Raw genomic sequence first — 16,017 nt, forward strand, 5'->3', positions numbered from 1 at the left:
TTTAACAATAAAGGCCTTGAATATTTTAATTTCATAAAAGGGAATCATAAAAAAATTGTCGTAATGAAATATGAGTGGAGGTTTTTTTTTCTATTCACCATTTTATTTTTAAATCTTAATTTATTTATGTTAAAATAGCCTTTTTGTCATTTTTTTTTCGAACTGCCAAATGTGGCTTTACAAAAAAGTCATGGCAGAACCAGAGTTCATATGCCGTTCATTGACAACTGTCCACTATACCTCTACAGTTGGGGAGATGTAAATCTAAAAACTGGAGCGTCCGCAGCAAGTGCGGAGCCAGCTTACGTCCTGGGCTCCATAGAGGCCACCGAGGTCACAGACAGACACGACAACTGCAACATATCAGTCAGAGGACATTTCATCAGCCGGCTTTACCAAAGAGAAACCTGAATACACATTTCATACCCTCTCTGCTTCCTCCTTCCTCCTGTTTTTGAACAGCCACAAGCCTTGCCCTGCAAATCCTTGTTTACGCTTTGCTCAAGGACACATCAGCGACGATTGCTGAAGGATGCTGGATGATTTTCGTTTAATTCTAAAGAACCGTGTTTGCAGCACATTCATGACACTGTAGTGTTACACTGGTAGGACATCTATTAATTTGTGATAAATGGCTTTTTAATTGAATTCATTTCTATAATGTTTTATTATTTTGGGGAATATTAATGCCCAATTGAGTTTGAAATAATTTTAAAAATGTTGCCATACACTTGTTGTCAGTCAGAGGTTTTGCATCAACTGGTGTTACCAGGAAGAAAGTAACTCTAGCCCACTTTATATTTCCTCCTCTTCCTCCTCCTCCTCCTCCTCCTCTCTGGTCCCTTGCCTTGCCCTGCTAATCCTCGTTTATGGATGGGCTTTTCTCTGTACTCTCTCTCTTTCTGGGTTGTGGGGAGAGCATTTTATGCTGGTCAGGCCGATTTCGCAGATGGGGTGGCAGCCGAGCATGGGGGGCTTTAAGAGCCCTTGGGTGACTAAAGAAGTTGAAACAGCAGTCTGTGCTCTGAGAGTTTCAAAAAAAAAAAGAGAGAGAGAGAGAGAGCTGACTGGCTGAAGTGATGGACTTAGTCCAGAATATAAAAAGCTATGCCATTACACCCCCGCCCTCTCCTTGCAGACCTGAGAATTGGAATGTGTGAATGTGTTTGTGTTGAATATTTCTCATCGTCCCTGACAGCATATGTACGGTTCACACACTCGGACTGCTGGCTTTATTCAATAGATGTCAAGCTTCTTCATCCCCATAAAAAAGTTCAGGTAATGCCAATGTGTGGTAATCAGTTTTGTTTCATGAGTAATCAACATGTTTATGTGCACTCTGAATGTTCCAGCCTTCCTTTCATGAGTAATTTACATGCCTTCACTATGTATGATGTGTATGTACGGTCTAACTCATAACCTGTACAGTCTTTATTTCGGGGTGGTCGTTTTACAGTCCTTATATCAGGATGGTCTTTGGTTCCCTCATTCTGCTGAGCAAGGAACAAACAGATGTCTCCTGATTGCAGATTTATGAATCAATCTAAGTTAACTAACTAACATTTGCTACACAAACATGTTGCTGAATACATGAGTGACCAGTAAATAGATTCCTGGAAAGATGAGGTTGTAATGTCATGGGATTTTCCCGTGTGCCGTGTTCATTATAACAGGGCGCCACGGTAGGGTCTTTTTTTGATATTCAAGTTATATCTTGGTCTACTGAAGCAATGTAGAAAAAGAAAAAGGTTTATATTGCATATGATGATATGACTTCTGCTGAATGAGAAAAAAACGAGCCAAAATGAAGTTGCTTTGTTTCATTTATTTCTCCTGTACGCTTAAACTATTTTCTATTTGCTACCAGCCAGTATATGTAAAACCACTTACTTTTACTTCTATAAAAGACTGTAAGACACAGTCCTGCAGAGGGTAGAGCTTGTATATAAAATATACCTAAAAACATTTAGAAGCAGGATATTTCACTATACATTTTTCCCCTTTTTTTCTCCTCTGTTTTTTTAAGTGCTGATTTAACACTCTCATTGACTTCATATACTGTAATACTGATTTTCCTAGAAGGAACACTATGTTTTTTAACATCTGACATCTGACTTTTTTCTTACTTAAACATCTGCTTTTGCTGAGGATGTTGCAAAATAAGTTTCGATTTGACTTGGTTTGCTGAACTTAAGCACATCTATTAGTTTCAATAGTTGAAATATCTCAATATTTCAGCATTTCAGCTGAACATATCAAATTGCACATTGCAAATAATAATAAAGTGTTTTCGTTACTTTTTTTCATGTCCATATGTAACAGTCATGGCCAAAATGTCAGTGCAGCTGTATCCCCCGTTGGTTCCTGTGAAAAATTGACTTCACTTTGTATTTGCCCATTAATTCTATTTTGTATGCACAGTCCGTGTCTGGGGTGTTGGTTTGTTGCTGAAGAATGCTTTCAAAGCACGCAAGAATGTAATCTTTAACACTCTTTAGTCTTGTGAAGGGCTAAGCCCCCTGGACACTGCTCAGCAATCAGCCTGCCTCCCAGACAGATAACAGTATATCTGGATCACACGCACTCACACACACAAGTACACACACACACACTTGTCAGTCTAGTCCATGGCTCCGGAGTGAACATCCTGGGGAGGCTAAGCTCTTAATTTGTTGTGACCGGAGCACGTTGTGTCTCGGTAGGCCAATAGCCACGGCCTCTCCATCAATGTGAATGAATGTTTCTGTGTGTGTGTGTGTGTGTGTGTGTATGTGGGCTCAGTGCCACTGCCACATTATGAGAAATCATTTGTGAACAGCAGTCTCTCAGGGAAGGCTGCTTATCGGAGCGCAGTCAGTGGATGACGTGAGTAATTACAGATGATTCACCTTGAGGACTTGATCATCAGCAATATCTGGCTCTCTGTCCCTCTCTCTCATCCATTCCTGTCCTTCCCACTCTCCTTTCCCCTCTTTCTTCCTCTCTCTATCTCTCTGTCTCATCATCCCCTTCACCTCCCCCTTACTCTCCCTCTTTTCATCATCTCCTACCCCCTCTCTTTCTTTTCGGAATCATCCTCATTTCATAATGACATTTTCTCCCACTCCTGCATCATTTGTATGAAGCATTTCTTCTGAGCTTGTTCAAAACAAATTACTTGAAATAAAGCAGAGCTCGCTGTGCACGCTGCATAACCTCTATCACACATTCCAATGTCCAGTGTTGGATCAAGCTCGCAATATCGGCCCACATTTTCCTACTTACTCACACGTGAATAACTTCTATCAGCACAACATCAATCTCTCCCTTTAAATGGTCAAGCAATTGTCCTGTAGTCTGCAATTGTCTTTGGACTGAATGCATTTTAAACAGTCTGCACTTTTTCCTTCGGGTCATTTTTTCATTGTGGTTCAACCTCACAAAGAAACTGAACGTTTTTTATGGTGCCAGCGCTGTATATGGCTGAGGGAAACAAGGTTTGGCAGCTCCACGGAACAAATGACTGGATTACCTTAAGCTACTGCCAAAGAGTAATTCTAACACTTAATAAAGGAAAAAAATGAGGAAGTGCGTGTGTGTGTGCGCGTGCGTGTATGCATGTATGCATACGTGTGTGTGTGTGTGTGTGTGTGTGTGTGTGTGTGTGTGTGTGTGTGTGTGTGTGTGTGTGTGTGTGTGTGTGTGTGTGTGTGTGTGTGTGTGTGTCAGTGCCAGCCCCAAGGCACAGTAGTCTAACTAGTTAGACAAATAAACACTGAGCGAGAGCCCACTGGAGGGACTTTATAGCAGAGTGAGGCTGCTGGATGAGGCTGCAGACATTGTTTTCCAAAAAGTAAAGACTATGTTGCTGCAACATTGCTGGATGTTTTTTATTTTGTAATGAAAGCTGTACAATTCTCATGTAATAATATTCTTGTTGCCGTTGCTGGAATTATTTATTTATTTTTGTGCCAAGAATTTTGGCACCCTTTGCGTCTTTTAAATAAGTGGGACCTGAATAGAAGTAATGCAACAGAGGTCAGTTCCTGAAGCACAGGCTTGGATTAAGAATTTCATAATTGGAATTGTCCTTTACTGAAAATAAAATTAGCGTCTAACAAATTTGAAAATTGTATGTTAAAAGACTAATAACTGTATTAAAGCATGTGTAACAGACAGAATGAGGTGGGGCGTATTTTCAGTTAACAACAAATGGATTAAACAGGTGAAATCTCAACAATGAAATTAAACTGTTTACATGCAACAGCACTAAATTGCTATCACTATTGCTGATGTGATATTTACTAAAAAAGCGCAAGCCTTACGAGATTCTTGCGTCGAAGCCTTTGTGCCTACAGCCTAAAACCTTTTTAATGCCTTAATCTTTCTTTAAACATCCAGACATACACACAGTACATTTTCCTTTAAGCATCTTGACCATATGGCAAGCTCCAAATGCTTAACCTTTAACCTGCAAGATGGAGAATGCACAAAAACATCTAAAGAAAAGTGGGTTAATCTGCACTTGGCTCATTGAGTCAACATGACATAGTGAGAACCACGGGAGTTTGAAAATCCCGATTTCATGTGGTGCAGGGCTGAATCCCACATCCAGTTCATGCTGGTGGGTCTGTCCTCCAAATGTAAGCATGTCCAGGCATAATGATAAATATAGAGATAGAGGATACTCACCCCATGCGATGGGTAGGAAATCCATCCTAACTCCCCTTGGCTTGCTTTAGAGTCTAACAGGTTGACTGTGGTGAGGAGGAGAAAGAGAGAGGGAAAACAAAAGAGAGCATATGAGTGTGTAGTCCTTGTTAGCCCCAATTAGCCTTCATCTAATCCCACAGGAGGGATCACCAACCTCAAGCACTGATCACGACTTTATTTACTCAGCTGCCACACACACACACACACACACACACACACACACACACACACACACACACACACACACACACACACACTACATGTATCCTATACTAAGCAACGGTGAGAGCCAGTTTACTCATCTTGCTGTGTAAAGGATCAAAGCAGACCTTGGCTGTGCAAACTAGTTACGACACTGATAACCAGAAGAGATGTGGAACCAAAGTAGAGCTAACATTTCAAAAACCACAGCAAGAAGTGTTTATTTTACAAATCTCAAGCTTTTGACCCATTTGACCCCCGGTCTATGGAGCCACGCATACACCCACGGTGATTGGAATGTCACTGGGGAAAGCAAAACTGCATCAAATCAAATCTTCAGATCCAATCAAAAGTTTCAAAGGTGGTCAGAAATTCAATTAGTCACAATGAAAACAAAATAAAAATCAAACAGAAGCCAAGATGTAGGGAGGGAAATCCATGTCTGATAGATGGATAGATAGATAGATAGATAGATAGGACAAATAAGACAAGGAGCTCCATTAGCGTGATGGTGCAGCCATGTCAGTACTTAGCGTGAGTAAGTGCCAAGCACTTTGGTGTCATGACTTACTGGTAATTGCACTTCAACTGCCCACCTCCTCAGACAAAAAATATTAGTACACAGAGCAAAGTGCACACAAAATGTCTTACACCATTTCCCCATGTATATACACGTGGCTATAGTGTGAATGTAGTAGTCACTGTCACTTTGGCATTAGATTCTGTTTAGGGACAATCAGGAAACAATAACCAAATATAGCTCGTGTGCACATTCACTTCAAATAAAATAACAGAGAGAGAAACTCTTTACGCAGCTGCAATATAACTAATAGAAATAGGTTGGCTATATTACTTTGAATAAATCAAATTTTGAGTTTAGTTTTTATTTCTCAAAAGGAGAACTGAGAAAAAATTAATATGATGCCTTATCGTCATGTAAAGAAGAAACAAATGTGTCTCTCTTTTTATTATTAAACAACAAAACTGAGTTTACTTTTTCAGGGCCTCTTCTTTGGTACAATCAAGAAAATAAGAAAATTATTTGTTGCTGTGACTACAAACATGCGTGAAAAGTAGAGGAGAAGTAATCAGCTAATGTAAAAAGATAGTTGAACAATGAAGTTCCACTGGTCTGATGGTGTGTTCAAGTTTGAACCTGAAACTGACTCAGCCTCTTTGTCATCCCGCTCAGAGCAAATCTGGTCACAGCTCAACACACACACCAACATACACAAACGAGTGCACACACACACACACACACACACACACACACACACACTCACCCGAGCAAGTGCACACATACACAACAAAGCGAAGCAGCAGTGCAGTCAGGCCCTGCAGCTGTAACTCTATTCGCTGTGAAAATATGAGCAGGACAATCTCCCTGTATTCTCCCATTCAAAGCTCCAGTAAGCAAGAGTATAAACATCGCAAAAGACAGTTAAAGAGCGTATTTGTGGGTCATGACGTACTGCTGTGGCACTGTGAAAACTATTTTAGTCAAGCAAAATTTACCCCTCACAAGCAGTGTGACAGAAATTTGCAGAGGAAAGTGATTTCGCCACTCTGTGAATTAATTGTTGTTTCACGCTGAAATAAAGGTTGACATGGAAATTATCATTTTCTTCAGCCAGTGTGGCAAAAAAAGAGCCTGAAAGGTAAGCGGTGAAAGGAAAATACACACAGAGGGAGACGTATTATCAAATTCCAGGCTCAAAAAGCTGCTAAATTGAGGCTCACCTGAGCTGTAGCCATGCTAAGCCACTCAGCTGGTTGAGTGGCAGTAGACACATTCCTATTAGAGTCTAATGAAGCTATCTGTTCATGTCAGATAATAGCAGCTCAGCATCCAGGGCCATTGCTTCCAATTTACATTTCTCAACGAGCCGAGCCCACCACTCAAATTGAGCCAAGCGGGGGAATTTGAGAGCAGAAAATTAGACGGCTCTTGTATCGCAGGAAGAAAAAGCCCCCTCCAGCTGCACTTGGCTAGGGAAACCAGCACCCACACACGCACACAAACACACTCGGGAGAGCATGCATAAGCGCTAACCCTGTGCACAGTTATGAAAAGCACAAAATCACACAAAAAGATGCACCCCATCCAAGGAACTAATGGAGTAAACAAACACTGACGCACATGTATTCGTGATAAAAATGTGCCAAATAGCTAAATACACATCCACACTCAAAATTAAAGCATTTACAAACACACGTTTGCACACAATCCCACGTATACTGTGGGTATACATACACGTACACTTCAGACTTCCACCGAAACATGCACATGTCTCCGCACATGCGTACTCAAGCGGGCACAATATAAGAGCACACACAAACCTCTGCTGACAGTCTTTCTTACTCTTGCTCACTCACTCACACACACACACACACACACACACACTCACAGTGTCTGTTAGCAAGCTGGCGTCAGCCAAGCATATAGCCCCTGCCCCATCGGGGAGTGTCTCTAAACGGAAACTAGGAGTATTAATAGCAAACTTAGTCAGTCTGGGAGGGAGCAAAACATCAGAGGTAGAAACAGGTGAGTCAATATACAACACATACCTAGGCCACCATCAGACACCCACGTTAACTGACCCTGACAACAGGGAGGAAGGAGGAGGCATCATGCCACATGGGAACCAGAATGTCCTTCAAGTTTTCATGGTAAACTGATGGGAATACAGATTTGTTTGGGAGGGTGTACTCTATCACGCAGCCAGTAAACACAACGAGCACCCTTGCAAATACAATTCGAGACCACTTGTCATGTAACATTAATTCTCTCTTTTTTTTTTCACTTGCTAGTGACCTAGTATCCCTAGCAATAGCATATGCTGAAATATTTACATGAGACGTTCTACAGCGTGCCTATTTCGATGTCTGCGTTCTCAGAATTCAACAGCTACATTAACCACTATGACTGACGAGCACAAACTTTAATTCCATCGTCCCTCACCTCCAGTAAAATACGATGAGGGGAAACAACAGATGCACATGGAAATTTAATCCTCGGGCACAGAGAGAATTAAAATGTTGGATGAGTGGAAGAAGAAGCTGTCAGTCAGAGACGCTGGTCTAGAATCAACACATGGCTTGATCAGCAAAGCAGAGACCCTCCCATCTGGACACAGTCGCTCCATTCAGAGCAGAAGAGAACAGAATGGAGAAGTTGCACACACATCTCCTGCTATCTCCCATCGAACAAAGCGGAGAGGGCTTTGTCTTTGCAGCCTGGCTCTGCGCTTGTGAAGGTTGGCAGGCCGCAGTGCAGGCAAAGCAAGGCGACTTGTGTCTGTGTTAAAGGGTGAAGTGTTCACCTCCCATTATGAATTATTCAAGTGCAGAGTCGCTCTGTCTGATGTTGCTGCTGCTTGCCCAACCCCTCTGCCCCCATTCCTGTTTCTTTCTTTCTTTCTTTCTTCTATTCTTATACCTTATGCTTAGATCCAATGTACATACACAGACTTACACACTCTCATAAAGGCGTACAGCACTCCTGCACACATACTGTATAATCTTTTATCTCTATACACAATCCTACATTAACTTTCACGCAGAAACACACACACACACACACACACACACACACACACACTCAAGTCTTATCTTTTTTATCTATCCTTGAAGCTTAAAACACGTGGTGTTAAATTGAAGATGCCATCTCCATCTTCAGCTCAATGTTTGGCCACCAGACGCATATAAATATAGACCTACAATATATTAAGTGGAGAAAGGGGGGTTATTTTTAAAGGAGGGGCATATGTAAGCACATTTCCAGCACCTCTGAAAGGTACCATCGCTCACAAACGCCCATTGGTCCCAGCGGGACTGCTGCGCCGGGCTCTCCGGGCCAAGCCTCCCTACCGCCGGCTAAAAATACCCAAGGCCTCCCGACGCCCCGCAGCGGGCCGAATCACACCGAAAACCCACGCAAAGGGACGCGCTGCACCACAGAAAAAAAAAAAAACAACAACTAACAACTTGACATTTCTATTCGATTAAATGTGGAGACAAATATAGATATTTCACAAATAGATATAATATAGATATTTCATATCTGGTTAAAATGAATTCCCACCACTGAATGATATTCTTGGGGGATTTTCTCAGTATTTCCCCTCAACTTTTCCACAAAGTTTTATGCACGACTACTACGGCCTAATGAAAGCCACACGGTAAACGCTGTTTTTGAAAAAAAAAAAAAATGTTGGCGGAGGCACTATGCCGAGATGGGATAGAGGATTACAAGAAATATTACTTGCCTTGTGGTGTTCTTATAAATGGGGAGGGAAATAATAAAACAATAACACAAGATTTCCATCACCCCGTTCAGAGTTGAGGCTTGAGACTTTCATGGAAATGTTTTTTTTTTTTTCTTAATGCGTAATTATGGCGTTTATTGAGTCAAGTCTATGAAAAGTCCAAATAGAGTTTACAAGCTGGCAAAATAAGGCCTTCGCCAGATTCCCTAATTCACTGATAAAGCCTTCACGTGAGGTGCAGAGAACGTGCCGACGGATTTACAGCAGATCCTTTTTTAGGAACATCGATTTTCAAGTTTCCAAACATCCATAACTCCTCATAACGCTCTTTTCATAATCTGCAGCGTGCGTCCTGATCAGCTGCAGCCCGTCGGCACAAAGACACGAGCCTGGTTCATCTCTCACTCGTGTGAGCTGGACTGCAGCACAGAACAATGTGCAAAGACTAGTGGAAGTAAATAAAGGTCAGGTTTTACGAGCGTGTTGTCTAATTATGAACATGAATCTAATTACTAAGAAGACACACACTCCCTGCCGTGTTTGGTGACTTTTTAAGGAGATATTCAAAGTTACAGACTCCTTTGATTTGCTTCAAATGCAGCTCTGGTGCTCATCAGTGAGTTTGTAACTTTAGGTTGGGGGGTTTTTTGGGTTGTTTTTTTTTTCCTGCTTCGTGGCTTCACTGCTGCACTAGATAACAGTAAATGGCAGGACCTCTTCTCGTTGGTTGTCACTGGAAACTGGAGCACAGTCCGATCTATAAAGCAGGGACATTTTACACCAACAGTGTGAAACACAGAGAATTAGCTGTGCGCCACCTCAAAGCGTCTCTGGTGCTGTCACAGGGTCATATTTTTGGTAAAGCAGTCTGTCTGAATTTCTATACTAAATAAGTACCGAGCGGCTCGATACTGACACTCTCTGGTAGATCCATGTCTTCAAAAGGTGAATTTAATAGCCGGGTTCTATTTTTCATGGTGAAACTCAACACTTTTGCTGCTCTTACTAACTTATAAACCGCTTAGAGGACTTTTCCTCACATTTTTGTTTCTTTTTTAAAAACTTTCTACATAACTCTCTCTCTCTCTCTCTCTCTCTCTCTCTCTCTTTCTTACACACACACACACACACACACACACACCCACACCCACGCACACACACACTGACCAATAGGCTTTTGTATATTTTGTCAGGATGATGTGTATTTATGTTTGACACTGATACTAAATGTCCACCAGCTTTAAAACTCAACATTTCTGACTATACAGGCTAGACCGAGCTGACTTTGACCCAATCACATTTTTTTTTTCTAATCAAATTGATCTCTTGCGTTGGAAAAACAAGTGAGCGGAGATCAGGACGATCAGGCGATCTTCGGCACAGGACGCACTGTGTATAACATCAGAATATTTTTTGGTATTGGATGAATAGATTTACATAATAACCGTTTTGGCGAAATCAGGCTTCAGGTTCAAATTTATTTAAGAAAAAAAAAAAAAGCTACCGTGTTTGACAAAGTATCCTGAACACTCAGGAGGGACCTTTCAGTGATCCAGTCATCGGTCCTCATCACTGTGGATTATGAATCAGATCTATAGCAACAGCACAGTCGATGGTTAATTTGGGTTATGTGTCTGCTCTGGGACAGTTTCTCCGTCACATGAGAGCCGCTCTTTTGACCAAAACTACACCAAAACTTTCCAAACTCTTCCCACAACTTCAAATTGAGTCACGTACTTTGTAACAGTCCTCTCCATCGGGCGGAAGAAGGATCAGGGACGTGGCTTTGTTCCTTTACTGCTTCGCTTTATCTGCCTCTGGAGTTAGAATTACAGATTAGGCCTGCTAAAGGTTCATTCCGACTAATTTAATTGCTTTATCGGCATTAAGGTTTAAATCACTCATCTCTATGTTGATATCCTTCCTCGCTAAGCACCATGTCAGCATTAGAGAGCTATTATCCACATGGACACTGAGTGTTTTATTTAATCGTTACATATATATATATATTTTTACAGGTGTAACTGTAATTGTGACCCCTTTCCTTTTAGATAGTCTGACCCAAATCTCTGCAGCCAAATGTGTATCCCCCCCCCCTCCTCCTCCTCGCGCAGTTTCAACCTTCAGCTCCAGACGTGTGCCTTTCCTTTTTCTCTTGACCCCCTTCCACAAAACACCTTACCCACAGGGCGGGACACTGGCACTGCTTGTCAACATTTTTGAGAAAGTTCAGCAAATCTTCCAAGTACAGCAGGAGGCTCTTTCACTTGTTTCCCAGCGCAGTTTGCACGCGTCTGGAGCGGCTCAGCCTCATCCTGCCGGCTTTCAAAATATTGCCACATGATTAGGATCGCAGAAGAAGTGAGCAGAAGTTGGAAAGCTTCGGAAATCAGCGAAATGAAGTCGTTTGCACATTCGTAGGTTCACAAACCACCGTCGGATTTTAATCCTGATAATTTAGAAGGCGTTAGGGGTGATGCTGTAAGATGGGCAGCTCACAGCGCACAAGTCAACTGTTTTTGACTTAACCAGGTCACAGCCATAAAATAACAGACATCCGCGTTTTTAAGCACTATATGCGACTGCGCTCATCCTCCGATCACTGCCTTTAAATCGGCGTGACTGCGAGCCCTAACTGGGGCGTCTACCCCAAAACGGATTGTCGGATAAAACAGACCAACATGAACCTCAGACAGAAACACAGACGCCGGAGTTTCTTTGCATGTCCTCGCTCCGTAATAACTCCGCTGTGGGCGCTTTTTGGGGAGCTGTCTCGCCTTTTGCTCAGTTCATTCATCCCCCATTTAAACAACTATCAACCCCCCCCCCCCAGTTGGCGAGATTATACCGAAATGGGCCGTCTCGTCTGCCTTGTTTGGATCGACTCTCAAGTTTACTGTCTAATTATCGCCTGGTGGTGCTCGGATCCCGGCTCTCCGTGATGCCCGGCGTCCCCTCCGCGCGCGCTTCGGATCATCTTATTATTGTCATCACCATAATTTGGACAGCAGCAAGTCCGCGATGAGCTGACGGCACCGTGCCGTTGCGCACCGTCCTCACACGCGCGCCCTCACACACACACACACACACACACACACACAGATAAACACACACATGTCCGCAGGCTGAGAGTTCCCTTACCTTCGTTTGGAGGGTAGATGATGGGGAACGCAGGGGCAACGCAGCACAATAAAAGAGGTAAAATGAAAAGGAGTGATCGCGAATTGCAATCCATGGCGGCGGATCAGAGGTACATAACTCCATGAAGCCACTGACTGATCTGAGAGCGTCTCCTCTCCACTCAGCTTTCTCCCTCTCTCTCGCTCCGTCTCCCTCCGGCTGGAGCAGATTTCCGCTGGGTCCTACAGAGTCTGACAGACAAGCAAAACGCAGCGCTCAAGTTCACCACAGGTCAGTTCGGATCCTTCACCACGGGCGTGTTCTCGACGTGAATAACAAACTCAGATATTCAGCAGAATGTGAAGTCAATGCATAAAAAGAATGTGATTTGATTCACTGAAACGGAGAGCAGGGACTTAAAGAAATATTAGTAATGAATCTGGGAGCCAAAGGGTAACACTGTGATCCTGTGACCTACTGAAATTAGACATCTACCAAATGTCACATCAGCTACAGTGTTCATCTGCTTAAGAAACTAGTTGAATAACAAAAATTAGTTAGTTTTATTTGTGAATAGTGAATATGTGACCTATTATCACCTCAGAGTATCACCCAGGCTTCATTTGGCCCAGTCACAAACACAAGCAGCCCCGTCCAACATCTACAGGCCTTTATTAGAGCATAAATCAAATGTGCTTAACAGCCAATGAGAATTTCCTCTATAACCGAGGCTGTGAGAGAGACAGCCAGTAGGACGCAGATGTTTTTGATAAAACTGCCAAAAGTGACTCGTGATTTTGAATCATACATCAGGAACATCTTGGTTTTAATTTGGACTGTGGAGCAACCATTATTGGGCACTTGTTTTACATCAAGAAATGGGACCAGCCAACAGTATCCTGTCATTTTTAATCCAGACTTTTAAATGCCCAAGAGGGAGAGGTTTTTTTTCCCCCTCCTTTTAAACCTTATTTTAGAACAAATAGAAGCCAGTTGTTTGTGTTGTTTTGTCACATGGAAAGTGACGCAGATGATACCAGCAGTCTGAGGCAAACAAAGAAAATGTATGTATGTATGAAAACAATTTTCTTTTTTTATCCATTTAAGTGTGGCTGTAATTCTTTATGAAAATCACAAACTGAAGTCACAATAAGTCACAACAACTTATTTCTATGATTAAGTAGTGCATTTTAAATAACTTTTTTATGATTTACATTTCCTATATAATTTTGATATATAGATAATTTTTCTCGTGAAAAAAAACCCCATAAATGCTCATAATGTAACAAAACTTTATTCGTTGTTGATAGAGGGACATATCATGTGCTTGTATTTGGGTTTACTTTGTGCTATTTTCTGTAAGGGCCATTAGGGGCCCCTGACAACACAATACTTGATCCACACTGAAAGGCTGAAGTGGCAGTGTAACGTCAGGGCCCTCGCTGAGACGCCAGCTGTTGCGGTGGGGGGTTGGCGGTCAGGGGCTGGGAAGGCATCTGACGTATGGGAGAAGTTAAAGGACACAGCACGCACAAGGCAACAAAACAGCCACACTTGGATTAGTAGAAACTGTGACAAAATACAAATTACTTCATTTCCTCAATGTAATTTATAGCACTGTGGGTTGCAGCAGGAGGGCTCTCACAGATAAAAGGAAATATTGAAAGAAATTCCATTTGCATTAAATGAGACAAAATATTTTTTGTGATGAAAAAGTAATTTACTGAGCATATTTCAGTGGTTAAGAAAAACTCAGGGGGATGCCAAAAGTCACTGTGGCACCCAACTAATGCTAATGTTATGCTCCCAATGAATGGACTTGATGAACTTTCTTTCAGAAGAACGATTGTACAAAGCATAACGACACGGTAGAAAACATTGCTAATTTTCTGGAAATGTGTCTTATGCGAATTGCATAATGCATTTTGAAAAATCTCTACACGTGTGGAGCATTACTTTCACATGCTGCTGCATTTTCAGGAGAAAAATCGTTCTGGGATTTTATTATTTGTCTCGCTCATTATATTATGTAGTTGGAAGTGTGTTCAAAAGTCCTTTAGAAATCACTGGGGCATTTTTACACTGCATTTATATATCTCAGAACAAATGACATAACAGCAAACTCGGAGCACTGTTTAACTCTGAGAGGAATATTAGTTTCAGGTTATCAATGGATACGGTGAAGAATGATGCCAGGAGGTCTCTGGCCACGTTATTAAGTGGCTGTGGCATGTGGATTTACAGCAGGTTTCAGATGTGCCGGCCTTTGTCATACATCATCTTCTACATCCCACTAATTCACTTATTACACCCTGAAAAGAGATTAATACGAGAGGTCCCACAGCTAACCATCAATTCAAAGGCTCGGTGTTCCGGGCTCGTAGTTCACATGTACGGGGATGTAGTTTCAATGGAGAGCTCTCTGAGAAAACAACTTCATTTATTTTCAAATACTACATATTCATGGGAAATTGTCAGAATTCTAAATAACCCTAATCCAAGTTGGAAAAGAAAGGAAGCAAGCAAAACAAGAATTTCAAGCTTAATTTAGGCTATTCTTAATTTGAATAATATACTTGAGGTGCAATTTTCCTTTAAGAAATGCAGCTCAAAGTGCTTAAAAAAGTGGCAAATTAAAATTAAGTTGAATGTTGGCAACAAAAGAGTTGAAGATTAAAATACGTGCACCAATACAGTAGGAAAAAAGTGACAGACGGCGAAGACAAAAGTGACTCCAAGCATCCTCCATTACACAGTATTAATGAATGGGAATACATTGTGGTGTAGAAAAGAATAACGTGATGACAGTCAAACATAACCAGTTGTAATCGTTTTCATTTGGTTGTCTGAAAGGTGCTGTCACTGTGTTTTTTGTCAATAAACCTGCAACTTAAGTTCAGACTAATTGTTGAAAATCTGTTTCTGATTGTGGCGGATTGGAAAAATGCGATGGGTTCCTCCCGTCTATCCACTCCAACATTTTTTCCCTCTTCTCAATGAGCGCTTGTCCATTCTTGAACTCTTGCCAGTGGAACAATCCAGTATGAGATGGAGGAAAATATTGATTTAGAGCCGCAATTGTAAGTCATGATGTGTCCTGACATGGCTGAATAGTGCTCCAAACTCACAGAACCAGCGTTGTTTAAGAGCAGCTTTGAAGCTGCCAATGCCTGGCCTTCTTACACGGTAACGTACAAACAAACAAACAAACAGATAGGCTGACTGTGTTTACTGCTTGCTGTCAGTACCCTCTTCCTCCCTGTGGTTCTCAGGCGGCACATTCCTCCATACTCGCAGCGTACAGAGGGAGGAGAAGCCAGCGGGCTGCTGGCATGAAACTCTATCCCCCCACACCAAACACCATACCAGGGACGCTTTCTTACCATTGCCAGCACCACCGCTCTTCACCCTTTTCCCTCCTTCTTTTATATGTTCCAGCACTACAAAGGATTCTAAAACTGAAGGAAATTGCAATGGCCTGGTTATTGTTAACCAGTCGTTAAAGCACAATTACAGTTTTTTTTTTATGTAGCCGTTACACCCATGTGCATTATAATAATACTGCTGCAACATTCTTTATGTGTCCATTCAGGAGGAATAATGATAATTGGTACCAATGCTAAAAAATTCTTGTCCGACAGAACTACCTGCTTGGCTACTCCCAAAAATTTGAATGGGGAAATAATATTTATTCGGGTTTATTGAAAGCAGCAGGATGTGTAAAGTACAACTTAAC

At 41.9% G+C, this 16,017-nt stretch overlaps 1 protein-coding gene across 1 annotated transcript in view; it reads right to left on the minus strand.

Annotated features, from left to right (window-relative positions):
• epha3 (eph receptor A3) overlaps window positions 1–12,396 on the minus strand; it is a 94,722-nt gene extending 82,326 nt beyond the window's left edge. The window contains exons 1-2 of the mRNA XM_070837528.1: window positions 12,303–12,396; window positions 4,672–4,736 (exon numbers count right to left, since the gene is read on the minus strand). Of these exons, the coding sequence (XP_070693629.1) occupies window positions 4,672–4,736; window positions 12,303–12,396 (159 nt within the window). The remainder of the gene's footprint in view (window positions 1–4,671; window positions 4,737–12,302) is intronic.
• Window positions 12,397–16,017: the final 3,621 nt, after the last annotated feature.

Source organism: Pempheris klunzingeri, chromosome 10 (genome assembly GCF_042242105.1).
Source record: "Pempheris klunzingeri isolate RE-2024b chromosome 10, fPemKlu1.hap1, whole genome shotgun sequence".
NCBI classification, from domain to species: Eukaryota; Metazoa; Chordata; class Actinopteri; order Acropomatiformes; family Pempheridae; genus Pempheris; species Pempheris klunzingeri.